Source organism: Tachyglossus aculeatus, chromosome 2, assembly GCF_015852505.1.
Source record: "Tachyglossus aculeatus isolate mTacAcu1 chromosome 2, mTacAcu1.pri, whole genome shotgun sequence".
Lineage (NCBI taxonomy): Eukaryota > Metazoa > Chordata > Mammalia > Monotremata > Tachyglossidae > Tachyglossus > Tachyglossus aculeatus.
This window is the reverse complement of record NC_052067.1, coordinates 137,345,022-137,367,683: the sequence shown is the minus strand read 5'-3', so window position 1 is coordinate 137,367,683 and position 22,662 is coordinate 137,345,022. Positions and strand designations below refer to the sequence as shown.

The 22,662-nt window shown below is 46.4% G+C and overlaps 1 protein-coding gene and 1 pseudogene across 1 annotated transcript; both read right to left on the bottom strand.

Moving 5' to 3' along the window:
- Positions 1 to 604: 604 nt before the first annotated feature.
- Positions 605 to 1,549, bottom strand: LOC119943623 (olfactory receptor 51V1-like). The gene has a single exon (XM_038764731.1). It carries the CDS (start codon positions 1,547 to 1,549, stop codon positions 605 to 607), a length of 945 nt encoding a protein of 314 aa, XP_038620659.1.
- Positions 1,550 to 13,891: 12,342 nt separating this feature from the next.
- On the bottom strand, positions 13,892 to 17,884 carry LOC119943616 (annotated as a pseudogene).
- Positions 17,885 to 22,662: the final 4,778 nt, after the last annotated feature.

The window sequence follows — 22,662 nt, the reverse complement described above, 5'->3', positions numbered from 1 at the left end:
TTAGACTGAAATGCCCTTAAAGGCAGAGATTGTACCTTGTTATCATCCATCTCCCCTTTGAGGGCAGGCACCATGTAACTTACTCCTTGTACTCTCCCAAGTGCTTAGTACAGTGCTTTGCAGTCAGTAATAATAATAATAATGATGGCATTTATTAAGCGCTTACTATGTGCAAAGCACTGTTCTAAACACTGGGGAGGTTACAAGGTGATCAGAGTGTCCCACGGGGGGCTCACAGTCTTCATCCCCATTTTACAGATGCGGTATCTGAGGCCCAGAGAAGTTAAGTGACTTGCCCAAAGTCACAGAGCTGACAATTGGTGGAGGCAGAATTTGAACCCATGACCTCTGACTCCAAAGCCCTCACTCTTTCCACTGAGCCTCACTGCTTCTGATAGCAGCAGTGTCAGTAGCCACTCACAGATTGATTGACTGTTCCCCAAAGGCCTAGTGCATGATCTGAATCCAGGGAACTCAGTAAATGTTGTTGATCGGAATGAGGATGGGGAGAGGTTGAGGAGCTGGAAGAGAGGTGATGATGACCGCCACTGGAAACCGGGCCACGGGGAGTCAGTCTGTTTCTCACTCGTGAAAGGCAAGCAGCTCAGCCCCTTTCCAGGTAGAACATTCCTAGGATCCTTTTGCGGATCTGCTGGGTTTTGATACTGTAGATGATGGGGTTCATCAGGGGAGGGAAAAGGATGTAGATGTGGCCCATGAGCACGTGGACCAGAGGAGTCAGGTGCTTTCCAAAACGGTGAACCATGGTCAGGCCGACCACGGGAACGTAAAAGACCAAGATGGCAAGGATGTGGGAGGTGCATGTTTGGAGAGACTTCAGCATCTCCCCATGCGAGGCCACAACCAACACTGTGCGGAGGATAAGGATGTAGGAAGCCAAAATTAGCACAGAGTCCAAGACGAGAGTGCTGATCACAAGCCCGAGGGCGTAGAAACTGTTGAAGCGAATGTCGGAACAAGCCAAGCGGAGCAGGTCCTGGTGCAGACAGAAGGAGTGAGAGAGCACATGGGGGTGGCAATAGAAGAAGAATCTTAGGCGGATAATCACAGGAAGGGTCAATAGCACGCACCTGATTAAAAAGATCACTCCAATTTTAATGATCGATGAGCCAGTCACTAGGGAAGTGTAGCGCAAGGGGTTGCAGATGGCGATGAAGCGGTCCCAAGACATAGCCAGGAGGACACCGGACTCCATGCCGGCCAGTCCATGGATAAAGTATGCTTGGGCAATGCAGGCATCGAGGCTGATCTCCTGGTGATGTCCCCACAGGACGCCCAGAACCGTGGGCAGCGTCGAGAGTCCCATGCCCAAGTCCGTGGTGGTCAGCAGGGCCAAGAGGTAGTACATGGGTTCGTGGAGGCTCCGCTCTATCCGGAGTACGTAGAGGATGGTGGTGTTCCCCAGCAGCACTATGGTGTAGATGGTGGACAAGAGGAGGGCGACCCATGGATAAGCCGATTCCAGGCCCGGGAAGCCCTGGAGACGGAAGTAGGAAGTGCTGAAGTTGGAGGGGTGGAGAGCAGACATGGTGAACCTTTGAAGAGCTAGTAGGTCTGCTTCCTGGAATAGAAGAGGCAGAGCATTCGATCAATCAGTAAATCAGCCGGTTGTATTTATGGAGCTCTTGGTGTATTAAGGGCTCGGGAGAGCACACTTCAACAGAGTTGATTACAGAAAGAGTTGAAACAGTACCCTGAGGATTTCAGATATTTCGAAGCCCCATATGGGTCAGGGACTGTGTCAGAAAGGATTATCTCGTATCTACCCCATTGCTTAGTACAGTGTTTGGTACAGTCTTGCTTAGTACAGTCTCTAGACTGCAAGTTCCTCTCTAGACTGTAAACTCCTTTGGGGCAGGGAATGTGTCTCCCACCTCTGTTATATTGTACTCTCCCAAGTGCTTAGTACAATGCTTTGCTCATAGAAAGTGCTCAACAGATACAATTGACTGATTGATTGGAACATAATAAGTGCTTAAAAAATACCATTGTTTAGTGGATAGAACAAGGGCCTAGGAGGCTCTAATCCCAGCTCTGCCACTTGTCTGCTGTGTGACCTGGGGCAATTCACTTCACTTCTCTGTGCCTCAGTTACCTCATCTATAAAATGGGGATTGAGGCTTGTGAGTCCTACGTGGGACAGGGACCGTGTCCAGACTGTTTGCTTGTATCCACCCCAGTGCTTAGTAAAGTGCCTGGCACATAGCAACCACTTAACAAATACCATAATAATAATAATAAGTATTATTATTATTTTATTTTCCCATCCTGTTTTCCCTCCTTTCTGCATCACTTAAATACTTACACCTTACTCCCTAAGCACTTGACACTCACCTCTCCCCCACCCCTTACATGTATCCTTATACTCGCTTGCCTCCCTAACTGTAATTTATTTTAATGTCTATATTCCCTGCAATATTGTAAGTTCCTTGAGGGCAGGGATGGTGTTGCAAACTAATGTACTCAAGTACTTTTACAGTTCTCTGCACAGAATGAGTGATCAATAAATGCCGTTGATTGATTGAACTAATGTCTTGTATGAAATTTCACCTAATCCAGGGTCTGAGCAGTGCCCTCATCTAACTGACCCCAGAAAGGAGGTTTCCTGAGGTGGAGGGGCATAGGCCAACCAGTCTCAGCCTTCCAATCGCTCTGTGGCTTTTGCACTGAAGGGAAGACTGTAGGAGCAATTCCTTGTTGCCAGGGTGTTTTCCCCTTCTGGGTCTGTTTGCTGACACTTAGAAAAGACAGAGAAGAGCTTGAGAAGGGGCAGAAAAGGGCAAAGAAGATGAGTAGGAGGGTGGAGAGGCCTTCTTTTAAACACAGATGGAGAGGCAGTATAGCCTAGTGACTAGAGTTCAGGCCAGGGAGTCAGAGGACCTAGGTTCTAATCTTTGCCCCACCACTTCCCTGCTGTGTGATCTTGGGCAAGTCACTTAACTCTCTGTGCCTCAGTTCTCTCATCTGTAATTGTGATTCAATATCTGTTCTCCTTCCCCCATAGACTGTGAGCCCCATGTGGGACAGGGACTGTGTCTAATCGCATTGTATTGGTTTTACCCTGCACTTTGTGCAGTGTTTGTCACATAGTAAATATGTAACAAATGCTAGAGGGCTTTTTAATTTTTATTTTTTAATTTTATTCGTTAAGTGCTTACTATGTGCCAGGCACTGCATGAAGTGTAGTTTAGATTCAAGAGAATTGGAATGGACAGTTATTATCATTATCATTAGAATTATTGGTAGTGGTGATAAAACTAGGTCTCTTCAGTCTAGAAAGGCTCAATCTTCAGTGAAACATGATTGAAATTTACAAAACCTCACAGATGTAAACAGGGCAAACATGGAATTGTGGCTCACCAAATCCTACCCCAATAGGAGGCACTCACTGAAGCTTGAAGAACATAGATTAAAAACCAACCCAAGGAAACACCTTTTCACGGAGCAGATAATCAGCATATGGAATAACTTCTCAAGCTGTGATATTTCCATTTCTCTTCCCAACTAGACTCTAAGCTCCTCAGTGACAGGGAACATGCCACTTTGTTATTCTGTACTTCCCAAGTCCTTAGTACAGTGTAGTGCACCAAGTAGGCGCTTATACATTCTACTACTGTTACTACTCTTATTCCCTCAGAAAACTGCAGGAAACTGGTGAGAGAGATAGAGAGAGAGAGACAAAGACAGATTAAGTTTACGTATTGTTTAGTGCTATATTAATGCACCAGTGATCAAATAATAGCTTTGGTATTTGTTAAGCGCTTACCATATGTCAAGTGCTCTGCTGAGCACTTGAGTAGATAAAGGATAATCAGGTCAGACACAGTCCCTATCCCATTATGGGTTCATAGTTTAAGGACGAGGGAGGACAGGCATTGAATCCCCATTTTACCAAGGAGGAAACTAAGGCATAGAACATTTAAGTGATTTACCCAAGATTCCCCAGCAGGTACGTATCAGATCGAGGATTTCAACCTAGGTTTCCTGACTTCCAGGCCTGTACTCTCTCTACTAGACCAAAACATTGGTTGACTAGTAATAATAATGACAATAATGTTGGTATTTGTTAAGCGCTTACTATGTGCCAAGCACTGCTCTAAGCACTGGGGTAGATACAAGCTATTCAGGTTGTCCCGGATAGGGCTCACAGTCTTCATCCCCATTTTACAGTTAAGGTAACTGAGGCACAGAGAAGTTAAGTGGCTCGCCCAAGGTCACACAGCAGACAAGCAGCAGAGTCAGGATTAGAACCCACGACCTCTGACTCCCAAGCCTGTGCTCTTTCCACTAAGCCACACTGCTTCCAGTAAAAATCCCTATGCACATACTGCACTTCTATCCAATCATTCTATCTCTAGACTGTAAGCATGTCGTGGGCAGGGAATGTGTCTGTTTATTTTTGTATTTTACTCTCCCAAGATCTTAGTACAGTTCTCTACACCCAGGAAAAGCTCAATAAATACAACTGAATGAATGCATTGAATGAATCAGTACTCTGCTACTCAGGACAAGAGTAAGAGCTGACTCCAGGAGGCTGTGGAAAGGAGTGTATTGTGCTCGTCTAACTACTTAGCACAGTGCTCTGCACACAATAAACACTCAGCAAATACCATTGATTGATTGACTGAGGAGTGGTAGTGGGATGAGTTCTTTAATCTTCTGCCTCTCCCCAACCTCCCCTAAGCCAGTTCTGTCCAGCTGTCCTCTTTCCATACCAGAAACCTCTCCTGCCACGAGGAGCTTTTGCCCCTTTATAGTAGTACCCCTCCCAAGCCAACATCCACCCTCTCCAGCCACCATTAATTAATTAATTAATTAATTCAATCGTATTTATTGAGCACTTACCGTGTGCAGAGCACTGTACTAAGCGCTTGGGAAAGTCAGCAACATATAGAGACGGTCCCAACCCAACAGTGGGCTCGCAGTCTAGAAGGGGAAGACAGACAACAAAATAAAATATGTAGACAGGTGTCAAAACCATCAGAATCAGTAGAATTATAATAATAATAATAATAATGATGATGATGGTATTTGTTTAGTGCTTACTATGTGCAAAGCACTGTTCTAAGTGCTTGGGGAGGTTACAAGGTGATCAGGTTGTCCCACAGGGGGCTCACAGTTTTAATCCCCATTTTACAGATGAGGTAACTGAGGCACAGACAAATTAAGTGATTTGCCCAAAGTTACACAGCTGACAGTTGGTGGAGCCAGGATTGAACCCAAGACCTCTGACTCCAAAGCCTGTGCTCTAGCTATGTGCACATCATTAATAAAATAGAGTAGCAATTGTGTACAAGTAAAATAGAGTAATAAATATGTACAAATATATACAAGTGCTGTAGGGCAGAGGGGGAGGGGGTGATGGAGAGGGGAGGAGAAGAGGAAAAAGTCTATCAGTCTGGGAAGGCCTCCTAGAGGAGGTGAGCTCTCAGTAGGGCTTTGAAGGGAGGAAGAGAGCTAGCTTGGCAGATGTGTGTAGGGAGGGCATTCCAGGCCAGGGGAAGGAGATGGGCCAGGGGGTCGACGGCAGGCAGGCGAGAACAAGGTACAGTGAGGAGATTAGTGGCAGAGGAGCGAAGGGTGTGGGTTGGGCCAGTGAAGGAGAGAAGGGAGGTGAGGTGGGAGGGGGTGAGGTGATGGAAACCCTTGAAGCCGAGAGTGAGGAGTTTGTGTTTGAATCGTAGGTTGACAGGCAACCACTGGAGATTTTTGAGGAGAAAAGTGACATGCCCAGAGCATTTCTGTACAAAGATAATCCGGGCAGCAGAGTGAATTATAAACTGAAGTGGGGAGAGACACCATATAACAGGGTAATTGTTTATGCAGCCCAGTGTAGCTTACACACACACATGCACATACATGCTTATGCATACAAAAACAATTCACACACACCCATAAAAATGACTGCCACTCTCAGTTTATTGCCTTAAACCGGTAAATAGAGATCCATTTATCCATTTTAATTGGAACATTTTTTCAAATCCCTCCTTTCCTCCCTCCTTGGCCTGTCTTTCTATCAGGATCTAAATAATAATAATTATGGTATATGTTAAGAACTTACTATGTGCCAGGCCCTGTACTAAGTGCTGGGGTAAATACAAGCAAATCGGGTTGGACACAGAGTCCCTGTCCCACGTGGGGCTTACAGTCTCAATTCCCATTTTTCAGATGAGGCAACTGAGGCCCAGATAAGTGAAGTGACTTGCCCAAGGTCACACGACAGATAAATGGAGGAGCTAGGATTAGAAACCATGACCTTCTGACACCCAGGCCCATGCTCTATCGATCTAGCCAGTGTTGACAGCAGACAGCAATGACTGCTGAGAGCATTGTGTCAGTTTTTGCCCAACTCTGTACCCATTAGTACTTTCTTTTATGCACCACACTACACAGTCCATCTCAAACATCGCCCATGGTCCAGCAGGATTTGGAGATTCATGGCCGACTCTAGCCCCTGGAATCTGGACCCTGTGGGTTTGTGCTAAAATTCGGGGTTGGGATAGGTGCTCCCTACTCTGTCTGCCCAACTGCCCGAGAAAGAGCTGAGGTATGGCTGGTGCTTTCCCCTGCTCCCCCATCACGCACCTCCTGCTTGGAGGCGAAGCAGTGTGGTGATCCCAGAGAGCAGGAGAGAGTTCTTGAATCAATCAATCAACAGATGGCATTTGTTGAGCATTTGCTGTGTGCAGAGCACTGTACTGTGATGTACACTGAAATACAATAAAAACAACAAAATAGAACTGATACGTTTGATTGATTAGAAAGCACTTGGAGGAATACAATACAGTAGAGTTGGTAGACATTTATCCCTAACCTCAAGGAGTTTACAATCTAGTGGAAATCAGGTGCCTGATGCTAGGTAGTGGTTCATGGTGGGGGAACATGGATTCTAACTCTGGGGTCAAGCAGAGCAATTTTGCTGGGTGAAGGTGGGTGTCCTCTGGCTGGTGTGGGTCAGGTGGGCTGGTGAAGAACTTGAGTGTAAGCTCCCTCTAGACGGTAAGCTCGCTGTCGGCAGGGAACACATTTACCAACTCTGTTGTGTTGAATTCTCCGAAGTGTTTATTACAGTGCTCTGTACACAAAAGCACTCAATAAATATGATTGATTTATTGGGTGGTAATTAGGATGTGTGGGCCATCTCCAGACCAAGAACCCTTGAGGAAGCCCCAGACTTGGGTCAGCTCTGGGGATCAGTCCAGGGTGCAATGGGCAAAGGGAAGAGAGTAGACTCAGAGGTCTGGCCAATTCACATAAATTCTTAATAATAGAGGGTTTCATTTCCCTTGCAGATTACCACTCTGAAACAGATTCCCAGAGTCTGGAGAGGGCTGGTATTCCCACATTCTCCACCTGAATGGTTCCCCAATTCCCTGCCTAATGAATCAATCAATAATAATAATAATAATGATGGAATTTATTAAGTGCTTACTATGCACAAAGCACTGTTCTAATTGCTGGGGTAGATACAAAGTAATCAAGTTGTCCCACATGGGGCTCACAGACAATCCCCATTTTCCAGATGAGGTAACTGAGGCACAGAGAAGTAAAGTGACTTGCCCAAAGTCACACAGCTGACAAGTGGCTGAGCCAGGATTTGAACCCATGACCTTTGACTCCAAAGCCCGGGCTCTTTCCACTGAGCCCCGCTGCTTTTCTAAAGTCAGCCAATAAGTGCTTAGTGTGGTGCTCTGCACACAGAAGGTGTTCAATTAATATGACTGGTTGATTTGTATTTATTGAGAGCTCACTATATGCAGAGCATGCTACTCGGTGCTTGAAAACCCACTTCCCCCTGCCTGGGGTTGAGCTAACCTCACACTCACCTGAGATCTGTCCCATCTGTCCTCAGCTCAGAGTCTGTCCCTGCTCCCTCTCTGCACCGGGATGCAGAGCATGATGCTGGTGCCGGAGGAGGGGTTTATACAGCCCAGGGTCTGTCTCGGCCTCCCTGGGGCAGCCTACCCTTGGGGTGATATGGCTGGGTTCCAAGTCAGGTGGAAGCATGGCCTAGTTAGTTCAAGGATGTTGGGCTTGGGAGTCAGAGGACCTGGGTTCTAATGCTGTTGCCACCACTTGCCTGTTGCCATGGCTGAGAGCATGCCACTTAATCTTTCTCTGCCTCAGTTTCCTTATCAGTAGAAAGAGGATTTAATACCTGTTCTCCCTTTTATTCATTCATTCATTCAATCCTATTTACTGAGCACTTAATGTGTGCCCTGAGATTGGGAAAATGCAATATAATGATAAGCAGACATTCTCTTTGCATTCCAAATTTATGATCTACCCCTTAGACTGTGAGCTCCATGTGAAATAGGTACTGTGTCAGACTGTAAGCTTGTCCTCTAGACTGTGAGCTCACTGTGGACAGGGAATGTGTCTCTTTATTGTTATATTCTACTCTCCCAAGTACTTAGTACAGCGATCTGCACACAGTAAGTACTCAATAAACAAGGCTGAATGAATGATTCTCATGTATCTACACCAGCGCTTGATACAGCTTTTTACATACAAGTGCTTAAGCTATCACAATTTTTAAGTCTCCCCTTGCTGGTGTGATGAGGGAGAGTCAGGCATGGCCCTTTGACACATGTACACCTATGTACACTTGTACAGACAAGTGCTTGGGAGCAATGAATGCTCTCTTCTCTAAAATCAGCTCTGAGATGTTCCATTTCGTGAAGGGTGGTAAATAGTGGAACGGGTGACCAAGGGAGCATATTCATTTTTCTCTAAAGAGCTTCTGAGAGACGTTTTTATCTGGGATTGTTCAGGTCATTGTAGGCAGGAAACATGTCTATCAACTCTGTTGTATTATACTCTCCCAAGTGCTTAGTATAGCGTACTGCACACAGCAAGTGCTCAGTAAGTATGATGCATATATTGATTGACTCAAATTCCACTTCTGAGATCCCTGCTTTCCAAGACCAATTGGTTCATTCTACCTTGGCAGAGACTGGAGGCTGCAGAGGGAAAAGAGGCAGAGAACATGAGAACATAAACACTGACATTTCTGGCTCAGATCAATGATCCATCCAGCTCAGTTTGCTTCAAGAAAACCATGGAGGCAGGGAGGTCACCCTCCCTGGATCTGGAGGCTGATACAGTAATCAAGATGGGATAGGATAAGCGATTGGATTAATGTGGTAGCAGTTTGGATGGAACGGAAAGAGAGGATTTTAGAGATGTTGTGAAGTTCGAAATGACAGGATTAAGTGATGAATTGAATATGTGGGTTGAATGAGAGAAGGAGTCAAGGACAACTCCAAGGTTATTGGCTTGTGGGACAAGAAGGATGGTGGTGCATTCTACAGTCATGGGAATGTTAGGGGGAGGATAGGTTTTGGGTGGGAAGATTAGAAGTTCTGTTTCAAACATTTCAAGTTTGAGGTAACAGGAGGAAATCCAAGTAGAGATGTCTTGAAGGCAGACTCTCTAGACTGTAAGTTTGTTGTGGGCAGGGAACGTATCTCCTAACTCTACTGTATTGTGTTCTTCCAAACACTTAGTACAATGTTCTGCACACAGTAAGTGCTCAATAAATATCATTGATTGATACTAAGACAGAGTTTTCAGGACAAGGCTCTTAGAATGAATTGTAGCCAGTGAACACTCAAAAAATACTATGATTGTTGCTAAGACAGTTTTCAGAAGCTGACAGTCCAAAGTTCAAGGACTGCCTGTATTGGCACCAGCTGAAGTGACACCTTCTGTTGACAGGGTCAGGTTTTGTGGCTGGCTGCCTTTCAAACGGGAAAAATTCCCCTAGTTTTAGTTGCCTGGAGCCAGCAGCTTCCTGGCTCCTTCCTGCCCTTGTTTTATCTGCTCCATGCAGCCACCTCCTGTCATTCATTCATTCATCCAATTGTATTTATTGAGCACTTACTGTGTGCCTATATGTTGCCAGCGAGCCACCAGTTGGATAGCCTTCGGGCCCACTAGCACGCGGGTGAGACATCACCCTTACACGCACAGCACCATGTACTGCAGTTTGATCTTATTATTTCTCCACACAAAACCCTTTTTTTAAACCGCAACTGAATCCTGACTTTGTTAGTGGTTGTTTTTCTTAAGAAATTGTACTGAAATGGGCCATTCAGTTAATGAGAGTTAGGCTAATCCCTAATAATGATGTGTAAGGCAGCCAGCCATAAAACCTGACCCTTTCCACAGAAGGTGTCACTTCAGCTGGTGTCAATGCAGGTACTAAGATGAAGCAGTGTGGATTAGTGGAAAGAGCCTGGGCTTGGGAGTCAGAGGTCATGGGTTCTAATCCTGGTTCCACCACTTGTCAGCTGTGTGACTTTGGGCAAGTCACTTCACTTCCCTGTGCCTCAGTTACCTCTGTGAAATGGGGATTAAGATGGTGAGCCCCCTGTGGGACAACCTCATTACCTTGCATTCCCCCCAGCACTTAGAACAGTGCTTTGCACATAGTAAGTGCTTAACAAATACCATTATTATTGTTATTTTTATTACAATTGATTCTAAGAGCCTTGTCCTGAAAACTGTCTTAATATCAATCAGTGATATTTATTGAGCACTTACTATGTGCAGAGCATTGTACTAAGTGCTTGGATAAGCACTTCTTATGGGGTAAGCATTGAATGTTTTAAGTTGGGGGAGGGAGAAAATATATCAAATCCCCATTTTACAGATGAGGAGACTGAGGTACAGAGAGGTTAACATGCTCACAGCCACCTAGGCAAGTTCTGGAGCAGGGGCAGCACACAGGAATGTCAGGGGAGGGTGCCCAGGAATGTTGGGAGAGGGTGATCTCTAGCAATCTCTATGCGGGTGGGGAGGTGTAGTCCACATGGGGACCATGAAAGGTGGATGCGAGCTGCCGGGAGGGACAGCATCTCTTGTCTGCAGAGGGTATATGCCCTGATAATAATCATAACAATGGTATTTGTTAAGCACTTACTATGTGCCAAGTACTGTTCTAAGCCCTGGGGTAGATACAAGGTAATCAGATTGTCCCATGTGGAGCTCCCAGTCTTCACCCCCATTTTACAGATGAGATAACTGTGGCACAGAGAAGTTAAGTGGCTTGCCCAAAGTCACACAGCAGACAGGTGGAAGGACCAGGATTAGAACCCATAACCTCTGACTCCCAAACCTGCGGTCTTGCCACTAAGCCACACTGCTTCCCTAAACTGCCTGTAGTAGTGGTAGCAAAGTATTTATTCAGCTCCCACAGGGTACAGTGTACTGTATTAAGCACTTGTCCACCTTGTTGCCACAAATACCTCTTTTGAGCTCCCTTCTTTCCAAGACCAATTGGTTCATTACATCTAGGCACAGACTGGTGGCTGCAGAGGGAGATGAGACAGAGCACATGAGAACATAAACTCTGACATACCTGGCTCAGATTAATGATCCAACCAGTTCAGTTTGCTTGAAGAAAGCCATGTAAGAATACCTCCCCGGGCATCAATCAGCCAGTGGTATTTATTGGGTGCTCGCTGTGTGTGGAGCACTCTACTAAGCACTTGGGAGAGTTCAATACAATAAACTTGGTAGAGTTGGCCAACAAGGAGGAGATATATATCAATCCAGTGGAGGAGATATATATTTAAATACAGATAGGGTAAATCAATCAATCAATCAATCGTATTTATTGAGCGCTTACTGTGTGCAGAACACTGTACTAAGCACTTGGGAAGTACAAGTTGGCAACATATACAGACAGTCCCTACCCAACAGTGGGCTCACAGTCTAAAAGGGGGAGACAGAGTTAAAGGGACATATACATAAGTGTGGTGGGGCTGGATGGAGGATGAGTACAGTGCTCTGCACACAGTAAGCACTCAAAAAATACCATTGGTGAGTATCAAAGTGCTTAAGAGAAGCAGCGTGGCTAAGTGGAAAGAGTATGGGCTTTGGAGGCAGAGATCACGGGTTCAAATCCCAGCTCCGCCAATTGTCAGCTGTGTGACTTTGGGCAAGTCACTTAACTTCTCTGTGCCTCAGTTCCCTCATCTGTCAAATGGGGATGAAGATTGTGAGCCCTACGTGGGACAACCTGATCACCTTCTATCTCTCCATTGCTTGCTTTGCACATGGTAAGTGCTTAACAAATACCATTATTATTATTTTTAAGGGATAGAGACACAAGTGCATAGACAATGCAGTAGGGAGACCTCTAGCCTCCTGGCTAAGAATAATAAGAAAAAGAATAATGGCAATGGATAATTAACGTGAAAGGGCTTTGAAAATATGATAAGTGCTAAATAAATTCAAGGTATTACTGTCCTTAGGACTTGCTAGATTCTCAGGAGATATGGCAAAAGTCTCTCTGGCTAGTGTAGATGCAGGCAGGTAGGTGATGGCAGATTTCAACAGTTCAAGGCAGTTTCTTTTTTTTTCCTTTAGTGTTACTTAAGTGCTTAATTTTTGCCAAGTACTGTAGTAGTAAGTACTGGGGTATATCTATCATTCAATCAGTCATATTTATTGAGCACTCATATGCAGAGCACTTTACTAACCACTCAGGGGAGTACAGTATAACAGAGGAGGTAAACACGTTCCCTGCCAAAAACACATTTACAATCTAGAGGACAAGATAATCCAGATTGGATGCAGTCCCTGCCCACATAGGGCTCACAGTCTAAATCTCCATTTTACAGATGAGGTAACTGAAGCACAGAGTAGTTAAAAGTGACTTGCCCAAGGTCACAGAGCAGACAAGTGGTGGAGCCGGGGTGGGAACTCAGATCCTCTGACTCCCAGCCCTATACTTTTTCCACTAGGCCATGATGCTTTTCATTGACTGATTGAGGCAGAGGAAATGTTCCAAGGTTACAGTGAGTGCAGCCTCAGATAATGGAGCATCACAACTGGAAGCTGGGAGACAATGGCAGGAGGAAGAAGGGCTTGGTACACTGTAACCCAGAAAGGAGTTGTTCTTCTTCAGAAAAGGCTGTGAGAGGCTTGAGGCACTAATAGCTCCAATGGAAAATCATGCCAGGTTCTTCATAGAGCCTTGCTTCAAACTGGAGAAGGGGCATGGCCAGAGGAAAGAACTCGGACCAGGGAATCTGGAGACCTTGATTGTAATCCCAGGTATTCCAGTCAGGTAGCTGCTCTGTGCCTCTGTTTCCACATCTGTAAAATGGGGATTCAATGCTTGTTCTCCCTCCCCGTTAGACGGTGAACCCTATGTGGGTCAGAGACTAAGTCTAATCCATATTGAATCTAACCGAGAGTTTAGTACAGGGCCTAGTGGATAGTAAGCATCGAACAAATGCATTAAACCCCCAAGCACAATCAGGAGCTAGGGCATGTTTGTGCATAATGGTGTGTCTTGGATTGTCAATCCTGCTTTGGCCTCTTCAGCCACCTCTGAACCCACATCTTCCTAAGTGACATAATCTTCACACATGAAGTATGACAATGAAAGCACCCCTTCCAAAAGGCTTTTAATACTTCCAATTTCCTGGTTATGTCATTTCCTCTGACTCTCAGGAATGATCCTGTTGGCTCTTTTGTCTTTTTCCTTGGGCTGATCATTGATCCTTCTCCTCTCTAGTCTTCTTGTCTCTCCCATTAGACTGAAATGTCCTTGAAGGCAGAGACTGTACCTTGTTATCATCCATCTCCCCTTTGAGGGCAGGGACCATGTGACATTTCTTGTATGCTCCTAAGTGCTTAGTACAGTGCTTTGCAGTCAGTACCCACTCACAGATTGATTGACTGTTCCCCAAGGGCCTAGTACATGCTCTGAATCCAGGGAACTCCATAAATGTTGTGGATAGGAATGAGAACGGGGAGAGGTTGAGGAGCCGGAAGTGAGGTGATGATGACGGCCTCTGGAAACCGGGCCACGGGGAGGTGATGTGTTTTTCACTTGTAAAAGGCAAGCTGCTCAGCCCCTTTCTGGGTAGAACATTCCTTGGATCCTTTTGCTGATCTGCTGGGTTTTGATACTGTAGATGATGGGGTTCATCAGGAGAGGGAAAAGGATGTAGATGTGGCCCATGAGCACGTGGACCAGAGGAGTCAGATGCTTTCCGAAACGGTGAACCATGCTCAGGCCGACAGTGGGAATATAAAAGACCAAGATGGTGAGGATGTGGGAGGTGCAGGTCTGGGGAAACTTCAGCCATTCCCCGCATGAGGCCACAGTCAGCACGGTCTGGAAGATCAGGATGTAGGAGGCCAGAATAAGCACAGAGTCCAAGATGAGAATGATGATCATGAGCCCAAGGGCATAGAAACTGTTGAACTGAGTGTCAGAACAAGTCAAGCGGAGCAGGTCCTGGTGCAGGCAGAAGGAGTGAGAGAGGACATGGGGGCGGCAATAGAAGAAGAATCTCAGGCGAATGATCACGGGAAGGGTCAATAGCTAGCTCCTGGTTAAAACAATTGTTCCAATTTTGATGATTGATGAGCCAGTTACTAGGCAAGTATAGTGCAAGGGGTTGCAGATGGTGAGGAAGTGGTCCCAAGACATGGCCAGCAGGACACCAGACTCCACACCGGACAGTCCGTGGATAAAGGACGATGGGGCGATGCAGGCGTCAAGGCTGATCTCCTGGTGAAATCCCCACAGGTTGCCCAGAACTGCGGGCAGCATTGAGAGTCCCTAACTGAAACATGGCTGTCGCCGGACGACACGGTCTCTTCTGCTGCTCTCTGCAGTGCAGGCCTCTTCTTCTCCCACTCCCCCAGACTCACCGGAAAAGGAGGAGGTGTCGGTTTCCTTCTCGCCCCCCAATGTCGCTTTCGCACTATCCCTCCTTCCCCTTCCCTTTCCTTCCCTTCCTTTGAAGCCCACATTATTCGCCTCTACCACCCCCTCCAGATTCTTGTAGCCGTCATCTACCGCCCTCCGGGCCCCACTTCCAACTTCTTTAACGACTTTGACCCCTTCCTCACATTCCTTCTCTCCTTCTCCATGCCCACTCTGATCCTCGGAGACTTCAATATCCACATGGATATCCCTAACGACTCCTCTGCCGCCCACCTTCTATCTCTCCTTGACGCTGCCAACCTCTTCCTCCACCCCACCTCACCCACTCACCAACTTGGTCATACCCTCGACCTCATCATCTCCTACCGCTGCACTGTGTCCACCCTCACCAACTCTGTGATCCCTCTCTCTGATCATAATCTTCTCACCTGCCTCCTCACTCACACTCCTTTCCCCTGTAAATCCGTATTACTCCCTCACAGAGATCTCCGCTCTCTGGACCCCACCCATCTTTCGGAGCGCCTCACACCCCACCTCGCCGCCCTCTCCTCTCTACCCAGTCTTGATGATCAGATTACTGCTCTCAACTCTACCCTTTCTACTCAGCTAGACTCGCTCGCTCCCCTTTCCCTTCGCCGCTCTCGCACCACTAACCCACAGCCCTGGATCACTGCCACTGTCCGCCTCCTTCGCTCTTATGCTCGAGCTGCCGAACGCTGCTGGCGAAAGTCTAAACACCATGCCAACCTCGTTCACTTCAAGTTTATCCTTTCCTGCCTTAACTCGGCCCTCTCTTCTGCCAGAAAAAACTATTTCTCCTCCCTCATTGACACCCATGCCCATCACCCCCGCCAGCTCTTCCGTACATTCAACTCCCTTCTCAGGCCCCCGGTTCCTCCCCCTCCTCCTTCCCTCACCCCCAACGATCTGACCTCCTACTTCATTAACAAAATTGAATCCATCAGGTCCGACCTCCCCAAAGTCTCTTCCCCCCTTTCTCCAACCCCCCGGCTCTCAACACTCTCTGCTACTCTCCCATCCTTCCCAGCGGTATCCTCAGAGGAACTCTCCTCCCTCCTCTCAAGTGCTACTCCGGCCACCTGTGCTTCTGACCCCATTCCCTCTCATCTTATGAAATCTCTCGCTCCATCCCTTCTCCCCTCCTTAACTTCCATCTTCAACCGCTCACTCTCCACTGGTTCCTTCCCCTCTGCCTTCAAACATGCCCATGTCTCTCCCATCCTATAAAAACCCTCTCTTGACCCCACCTCACCTTCTAGTTATCGTCCCATATCCCTCCTACCATTCCTTTCCAAACTCCTTGAACGAGTTGTCTACACGCGCTGCCTAGAATTCCTCAACACCAACTCTCTCCTCGACCCACTCCAGTCTGGCTTCCGTCCCCTTCATTCCACGGAAACTGCGCTCTCAAAGGTCACCAATGACCTCCTGCTTGCCAAATCCAACGGCTCATACTCTGTCCTAATCCTCCTCGACCTCTCAGCTGCCTTTGACACTGTGGACCACCCCCTTCTCCTCCACACGTTATCTGACCTTGGCTTCACAGACTCCGTCCTCTCCTGGTTCTCCTCTTATCTCTCCGGTCGTTCTTTCTCAGTCTCTTTTGCAGGCTCCTCCTCCCCCTCCCATCCTCTTACTGTGGGGGTTCCCCAAGGTTCAGTGCTTGGTCCCCTTCTGTTCTCAATCTACACTCACTCCCTTGGTGACCTCATTCGCTCCCACGGCTTCAACTATCATCTCTACGCTGATGACACCCAGATCTACATCTCTGCCCCTGCTCTCTCCCCCTCCCTCCAGGCTCGCATCTCCTCCTGCCTTCAGGACATCTCCATCTGGATGTCCGCCCGCCACCTAAAGCTCAACATGTCGAAGACTGAGCTCCTTGTCTTCCCTCCCAAACCTTGTCCTCTCCCTGACTTTCCCATCTCTGTTGACGGCACTACCATCCTTCCCGTCTCACAAGCCCGCAAACTTGGTGTCATCCTCGACTCCGCTCTCTCATTCACCCCTCACATCCAAGCCGTGACCAAAACCTGCCGGTCTCAGCTCCGCAACATTGCCAAGATCCGCCCTTTCCTCTCCATCTAAACCGCTACCCTGCTAATTCAAGCTCTCATCCTATCCCGTCTGGACTACTGCACTAGCCTTCTCTCTGATCTCCCATCCTCGTGTCTCTCTCCACTTCAATCCATACTTCATGCTGCTGCCCGGATTATCTTTGTCCAGAAACGCTCTGGACATATTACTCCCCTCCTCAAAAACCTCCAATGGCTACCGATCAATCTGCGCATCAAGCAGAAACTCCTCACCCTGGGCTTCAAGGCTCTCCATCACCTCGCCCCCTCCTACCTCACCTCCCTTCTCTCCTTCTACTGCCCAGCCCGCACCCTCCGCTCCTCCACCACTAATCTCCTCACTGTACCTCGCTCTCGCCTGTCCCGCCATCGACCCCCGGCCCACGTCATCCCCCGGGCCTGGAATGCCCTCCCTCTGCCCATCCGCCAAGCTAGCTCTCTTCCTCCCTTCAAGGCCCTGCTGAGAGCTCACCTCCTCCAGGAGGCCTTCCCAGACTGAGCCCCTTCTTTTTCTCCCCCTCGTCCCCCTCTCCATCCCCCTGTCTTACCTCCTTCCCTTCCCCACAGCACCTGTATATATGTATATATGGTTGTACATATTTATTACTCTATTTATTTATTTATTTATGTATTTTACTTGTACATTTCTATCCTACTTATTTTATTTTGTTGGTATGTTTGGTTCTGTTCTCTGTCTCCCCCTTTTAGACTGTGAGCCCACTGTTGGGTAGGGACTGTCTCTATGTGATGCCAATTTGTACTTCCCAAGCGCTTAGTACAGTGCTCTGCACATAGTAAGCGCTCAATAAATACGATTGATTGATTGATTGATTGAGAGTCCCATGCCCAAGTCCATGGTGGTCAGCAGGCCCAAGAGGTAGTGCATGGGCTCGTGGAGGCTCCGCTCTATCCGGAGTATGTAGAGGATGGTGCTGTTTCCCAGCAGCACTACGGTGCAGATGGCGGACAAGAGGAGGGCGATCCATGGATAAGCCAAAGAGTCCAGGCCTGGGAAGCCCAGGAGACCGGAGTAGGAAGTGCTGAAGTTGGAGGGGTGGAGAGCAGACATGGTGAACCTTTAAAGAGCTAGTAGGTCTGCTTTCTGGAATGGAAGAGGCAGAGCTTTCGATCAATCACTAAATCGGTTGTATTTACTGAGCTCTTAGTGTACTAAGGGCTTGGGAGAGCACACTAAAACTGAGTTGATTACAGAAAGAGTTGAAACAGTACCCTGAGGATTTCAGAAATTCCAAAGTCCCATGTAGGTCAGGGACTGTGTCAGAAAGGATTATCTTGTACCTACCCCATTGCTTAGTACAGTCTCTAGACTGCAAGCTCCTCTCTAGACTGTAAACTCCTTTGGGGCAGGGAATGCCTCTCCCACCTGCTATATTGTATTCTACCAAGTGCTTTTTACAATGTTTTGCCCGTAGAAAGTGCTCAACAAATGCAATTGACTGATTGACTAGCACATAATAAGTGCTTAAAAAATACCATAATTTAGTGGATAGAGCAAGGGCCTAGGAGGTTCTAATTCCAGCTCTGCTACTTGTCTGCTGTGTTACCTGGGGCAATTCACTTCGCTTCTCTGTGCCTCAGTTACCTCATCTATAAAACGGGGATTGAGGCTTGTGAGTCCTACATGGGACAGGGACCGTGTCCAAACTGTTTGCTTGTATCCACCCCAGTGCTTAGTAAAGTGCCTGGCACAGAGCAGGTACTTAGCAAATACAATAATAATGATAATAATAATAATGGCATTTATTAAGCACTTACTATGTGCAAAGCACTGTTCTAAGTGCTGGGGAAGTTACAAGGTGATCAGGGTGTCCCACATGGGGCTCACAGTCTTAATCCCCATTTTACAGATTGTTGTGCCGAGAATCAGCGAGTGAGACCCAGGTAGAAATTTAGAAGTGGATCTTACTAGCGCACGGCTGCAAGGGGCCAGGGACCAAGATCAAGCAGCCCCGATCCCATTCTCACTGTGTCTTTTATTCAGTTACAGCAACATGGGAGGGAGCATTTAGGAATTTCAGGAATCCAATTAGGAACAAAGGATGCTGTAAATTCTCTGTTTTTACTGCCTTGTAAAGGTTGTTATCTGCCATATGGCCTTGTATAAATAGGTGTGTAAATTCTGTTATCTTCTGTTGTCACTGTCTTGTCAGGATGTCATCTGACCTACGACCTTACATAGATAAGTGTTACTTGTTTAATGGCCTTGAAGGCATCTGTTGCAGACAATACAAAAAGGAGTTGTTCTCTTAGCCTGCACAAAATGGAGTCAGTCATGTCAAGTCCGCTAGTGGACAACAGGGATGGCTTTTGTCAGGCAGGTCAGGGTTGGGGAGGCCTTTGTTAGGCAGGTTTTGTGGCGGGAAGTTTTGGCGGGCATTCTTCTTCCATGAAGAAGGGTGTACAAAGGGATGGGAGGAAGGGATGGGAAAACAAAATGGAGATCAGACAAACCCGTTCACAACAAGATGAGGTACCTGAGACCCAGGGAAGTTGAGTGACTTGCCTGAAGTCACACATCTGACAGTTGGCAAAGCCGGAATTTGAACCCATGACCTCTGACTCCAAAGCCCGTGCTCTTTCCATTGAGCCATGCTGATTCTCTATAATAATATAATATAATGATAATAACTATTATTATTATTTTAGTTTCCCATCCTGCTTTTCCTCCTTCCTGCATCACTTACACAGTTACACCTTACTCCCTAAACACTTAAGACATTCACCTCACCTTCACCCCTTATATGTATCCTTATACTCCCTTGCCTCCCCACCTGGATTTTATTTTAATGTGTATCTTCCCTGAAAGATTGTAAGTTCCTTGAGGGCAGGGATGGTGTTGCAAACTATTGTACTCAAGTACTTTTACAGTACTCTGCACACAATGAATGATCAATAAATGCCACTGTTTGATTGAACTAACCCTCTTGTATGAAATTTCACCTAATCCAGTGTCTGAGCAGTGCCCTCCTCTAACTGACCCCAGAAAGGAGGTATCCAGAGGTGGAGGGGCATAAGCCAACAAGACTCAGCCTTCCAATCCTTCTGTGGCTTTTGCATTGATGGGAAGACTGTAGTGGCAATTCCTTGCTACCAGGGTGTTTTCCCCCTCTGGTTCTGTTTGCTGCCACTGAGGAATGACAGAGAAGAGCTTGAGAAGGGGCAGAAAAGGGCAAAGAAGATGAGCAGGACAGTGGAGCAGTCTTCTAAACACAGATGGAGAAGCAGTGTAGCCTAGTGACTAGAGTTCAGGCCTGGGAGTCAGAGGTTCTAATCAGAGGTTCTAATCTCTGCCCCACCACTTCCCTGCTGTGTGACCTTGGGCAAGTCACTTAACTCTCTGTGCCTCAGTTGTCTCATTTGTAATTGTGATTCAATATCTGTTCTCTTCCCCCCTTAGACTGTGAGCTCTGTGTGGGTGGAACAGGGACTGTATCTATTGTGATTGTATTGGATCTACCTTGCACTTTTCACAGTGTTTGTCACATAGCAAATATTTAACAAATGCTAGATTTTTAAAATTATTTTTGTTTTTTAATTCTATTTGTTAATAATAATGATATTGGTATTTGTTAAGTGCTTCCTAAGTGCCAAACATTGTTCTAAGTGCTGGGGCAGATACAAGGCAATCAGGTTGACTCACCTGGGGTTCACAGTCTTCACTCCCATTTTACAGATGTGGTAACTGAGGCACAGAGAAATTAAGTGACTTGCCCAGGGTCACACAGCTGACAATTGGTGGAGCTGGGTTTAGAACCCACAACCTCAGACTCCCAACCTCTTTCCACTAAGCCATGCTGCTTCTATGTAAGTGCTTATTATGTGCTAGGCACTGTACTACGTGCTGGGGTAGATTGTGCACAGTTATTATTATTATTATTATAATTATTAGTACTAGTGATAAGATTAAGACTCTTCAGTCTAGAAAGGTTCAGTCTTCAGTGAAACATGATTGAAGTTTACAAAATCTCACAGACTGTAAATATGGCAAACATGGAATTGTGGCTTACCAAATCCCACCCCAACAGGAAGCACTCATTGAAGCTCGAAGGAGATGATTTAAAACCAACCCAAGAAAACATCTTTCCGTTCATTCATTCATTCATTCATTCATTCATTCAATTGTATTTATTGAGCACTTACTAATGATAATAATAATAATATTAATAATAATGATGGTATTTGTTAAGCCCTTACTATGTGCAAAGCACTGTTCTAAACACTGGGGGGGATAAAAAGTGATCAGGTTGTCCCACATGAGGCTCACAGTCTTAATACCCATTTTACAGATGAGGTAACTGAGGCACAGAGAAGTTAAGTGACTTACCCAAAGTCATACAGCTGACAAGTGACAGAGCCTGGATTAGAACCCATGACCTCTGATTCCTAAGCCCATGCTCTTTCCACTGAGTCATGCTGCTTCTCTACTTCCCAAGAACTTAGTTCAGTGCTCTGCACGCAGTAAGGGTTCAATAAATACGATTGAGTGAATGAATGAATAAATGATAGGTGGAAAGAAGGACAACAACCTCACAGTTCATTCAAGTAATCTGAGGCTTTTATCAGGAACAGAATACTGTATGATTCAGTGATGGCCAAGTTGATAGGCTTTTGTCAGCACCAAGCTCTGATAGACTTAGGTGCCAGAGGGCCCAGCTGTGACAGAGTGGATGGACTAGGCCCCTTCTCTCAGCAACCCCCAGAAGAGGAGTTGGGTTTGGGGGCTGGTAAGATGGAAAGCGAGAGACTTTGCAGGCCTGAGGAAAGGCCTCACCTCAGCTCCGATTTCTCGAGATGGGACTGAGCTTTCCAGGACTTTCCCAACTCCTCAGTGATCTTAATTCCATGTCAGTACGGCACAGTGGAAAGAGAAAGGACCTGAGAGTCAGGGGATCTGGGTTCTAAAACCAGCACCTCCTTGGGCAAGTGATTTAACTTCTCTGTGCCTCAGTTTCTTCATTTATAAAATGGAGATTCAATACCTGTTATCTTAGACTGTGAGCCCCATGATAAACAGCATCTATGTTCAACTTGATTAGTTTGTATCTACTCCAGTGCTTAGTGGAGTGCTTGACACATAGTAAGTGCTTAACAAATACCACAATTATCATGTAAGGTAAAGTCTATCTAATTGGTTGCACTCCTTTTTTTTTTTCATTTATTAAGCACTTACTATGAAACAAGCACCACTGTAAGAGCTGAGTTAGATACAAGATAATCAGGTTGGACACATTCCCTGTTCCATATTAGTCTCACATCTGAAGGTGGAAGGTGGCACCTTTCATTGGGTGGTAACTGACTGTCTTCTCCCTCTTGATTCACTCCATGTTAAATGCTACCTGGGTTTTTATTACATTACTTCTGATCAGGTTAACCTAGTTTTCCTGTATTTGACTACTTCTGTGATCATTTCCTCTACTGGGAGCTTCAAACATCCAAGCATTTGAACATTCAAACAGAGAAGCAGCGTGGCTCAGTGGAAAGAGCGCGGGCTTTCCGCCAATTGTCAGCTGTGTGACTTTGGGCAAGTCACTTCACTTCTCTGTGCCTCAATTACCTCATCTGTAAAATGGGGATTATGACTGTGAGCCCCCTGTGGGACAACCCGATCACCTTGTAACCTCCCCAGGGCTTAGAACAGTGCTTTGCACATAGTAAGCACTTAACAAATGCCATTATTGTTACTATTATTATTATTATTAAACATCAATTGTGATGGTGCATACAGCCACCACAGAACTCACTGACAACCAGAAAGAAAATTGCTCAGAAGAAGGAGAGAGGGAAGAAAGGAGCAAGGGACAGGGAGAGAGAGATTAAGTTTACCTC

What these genes read in the sequence shown, in the direction of transcription:
- LOC119943623 (XM_038764731.1), bottom strand. Translation starts at nt 1,549, where the DNA reads ATGTCTGCTCTCCACCCCTCCAACTTCAGCACTTCCTACTTCCGTCTC.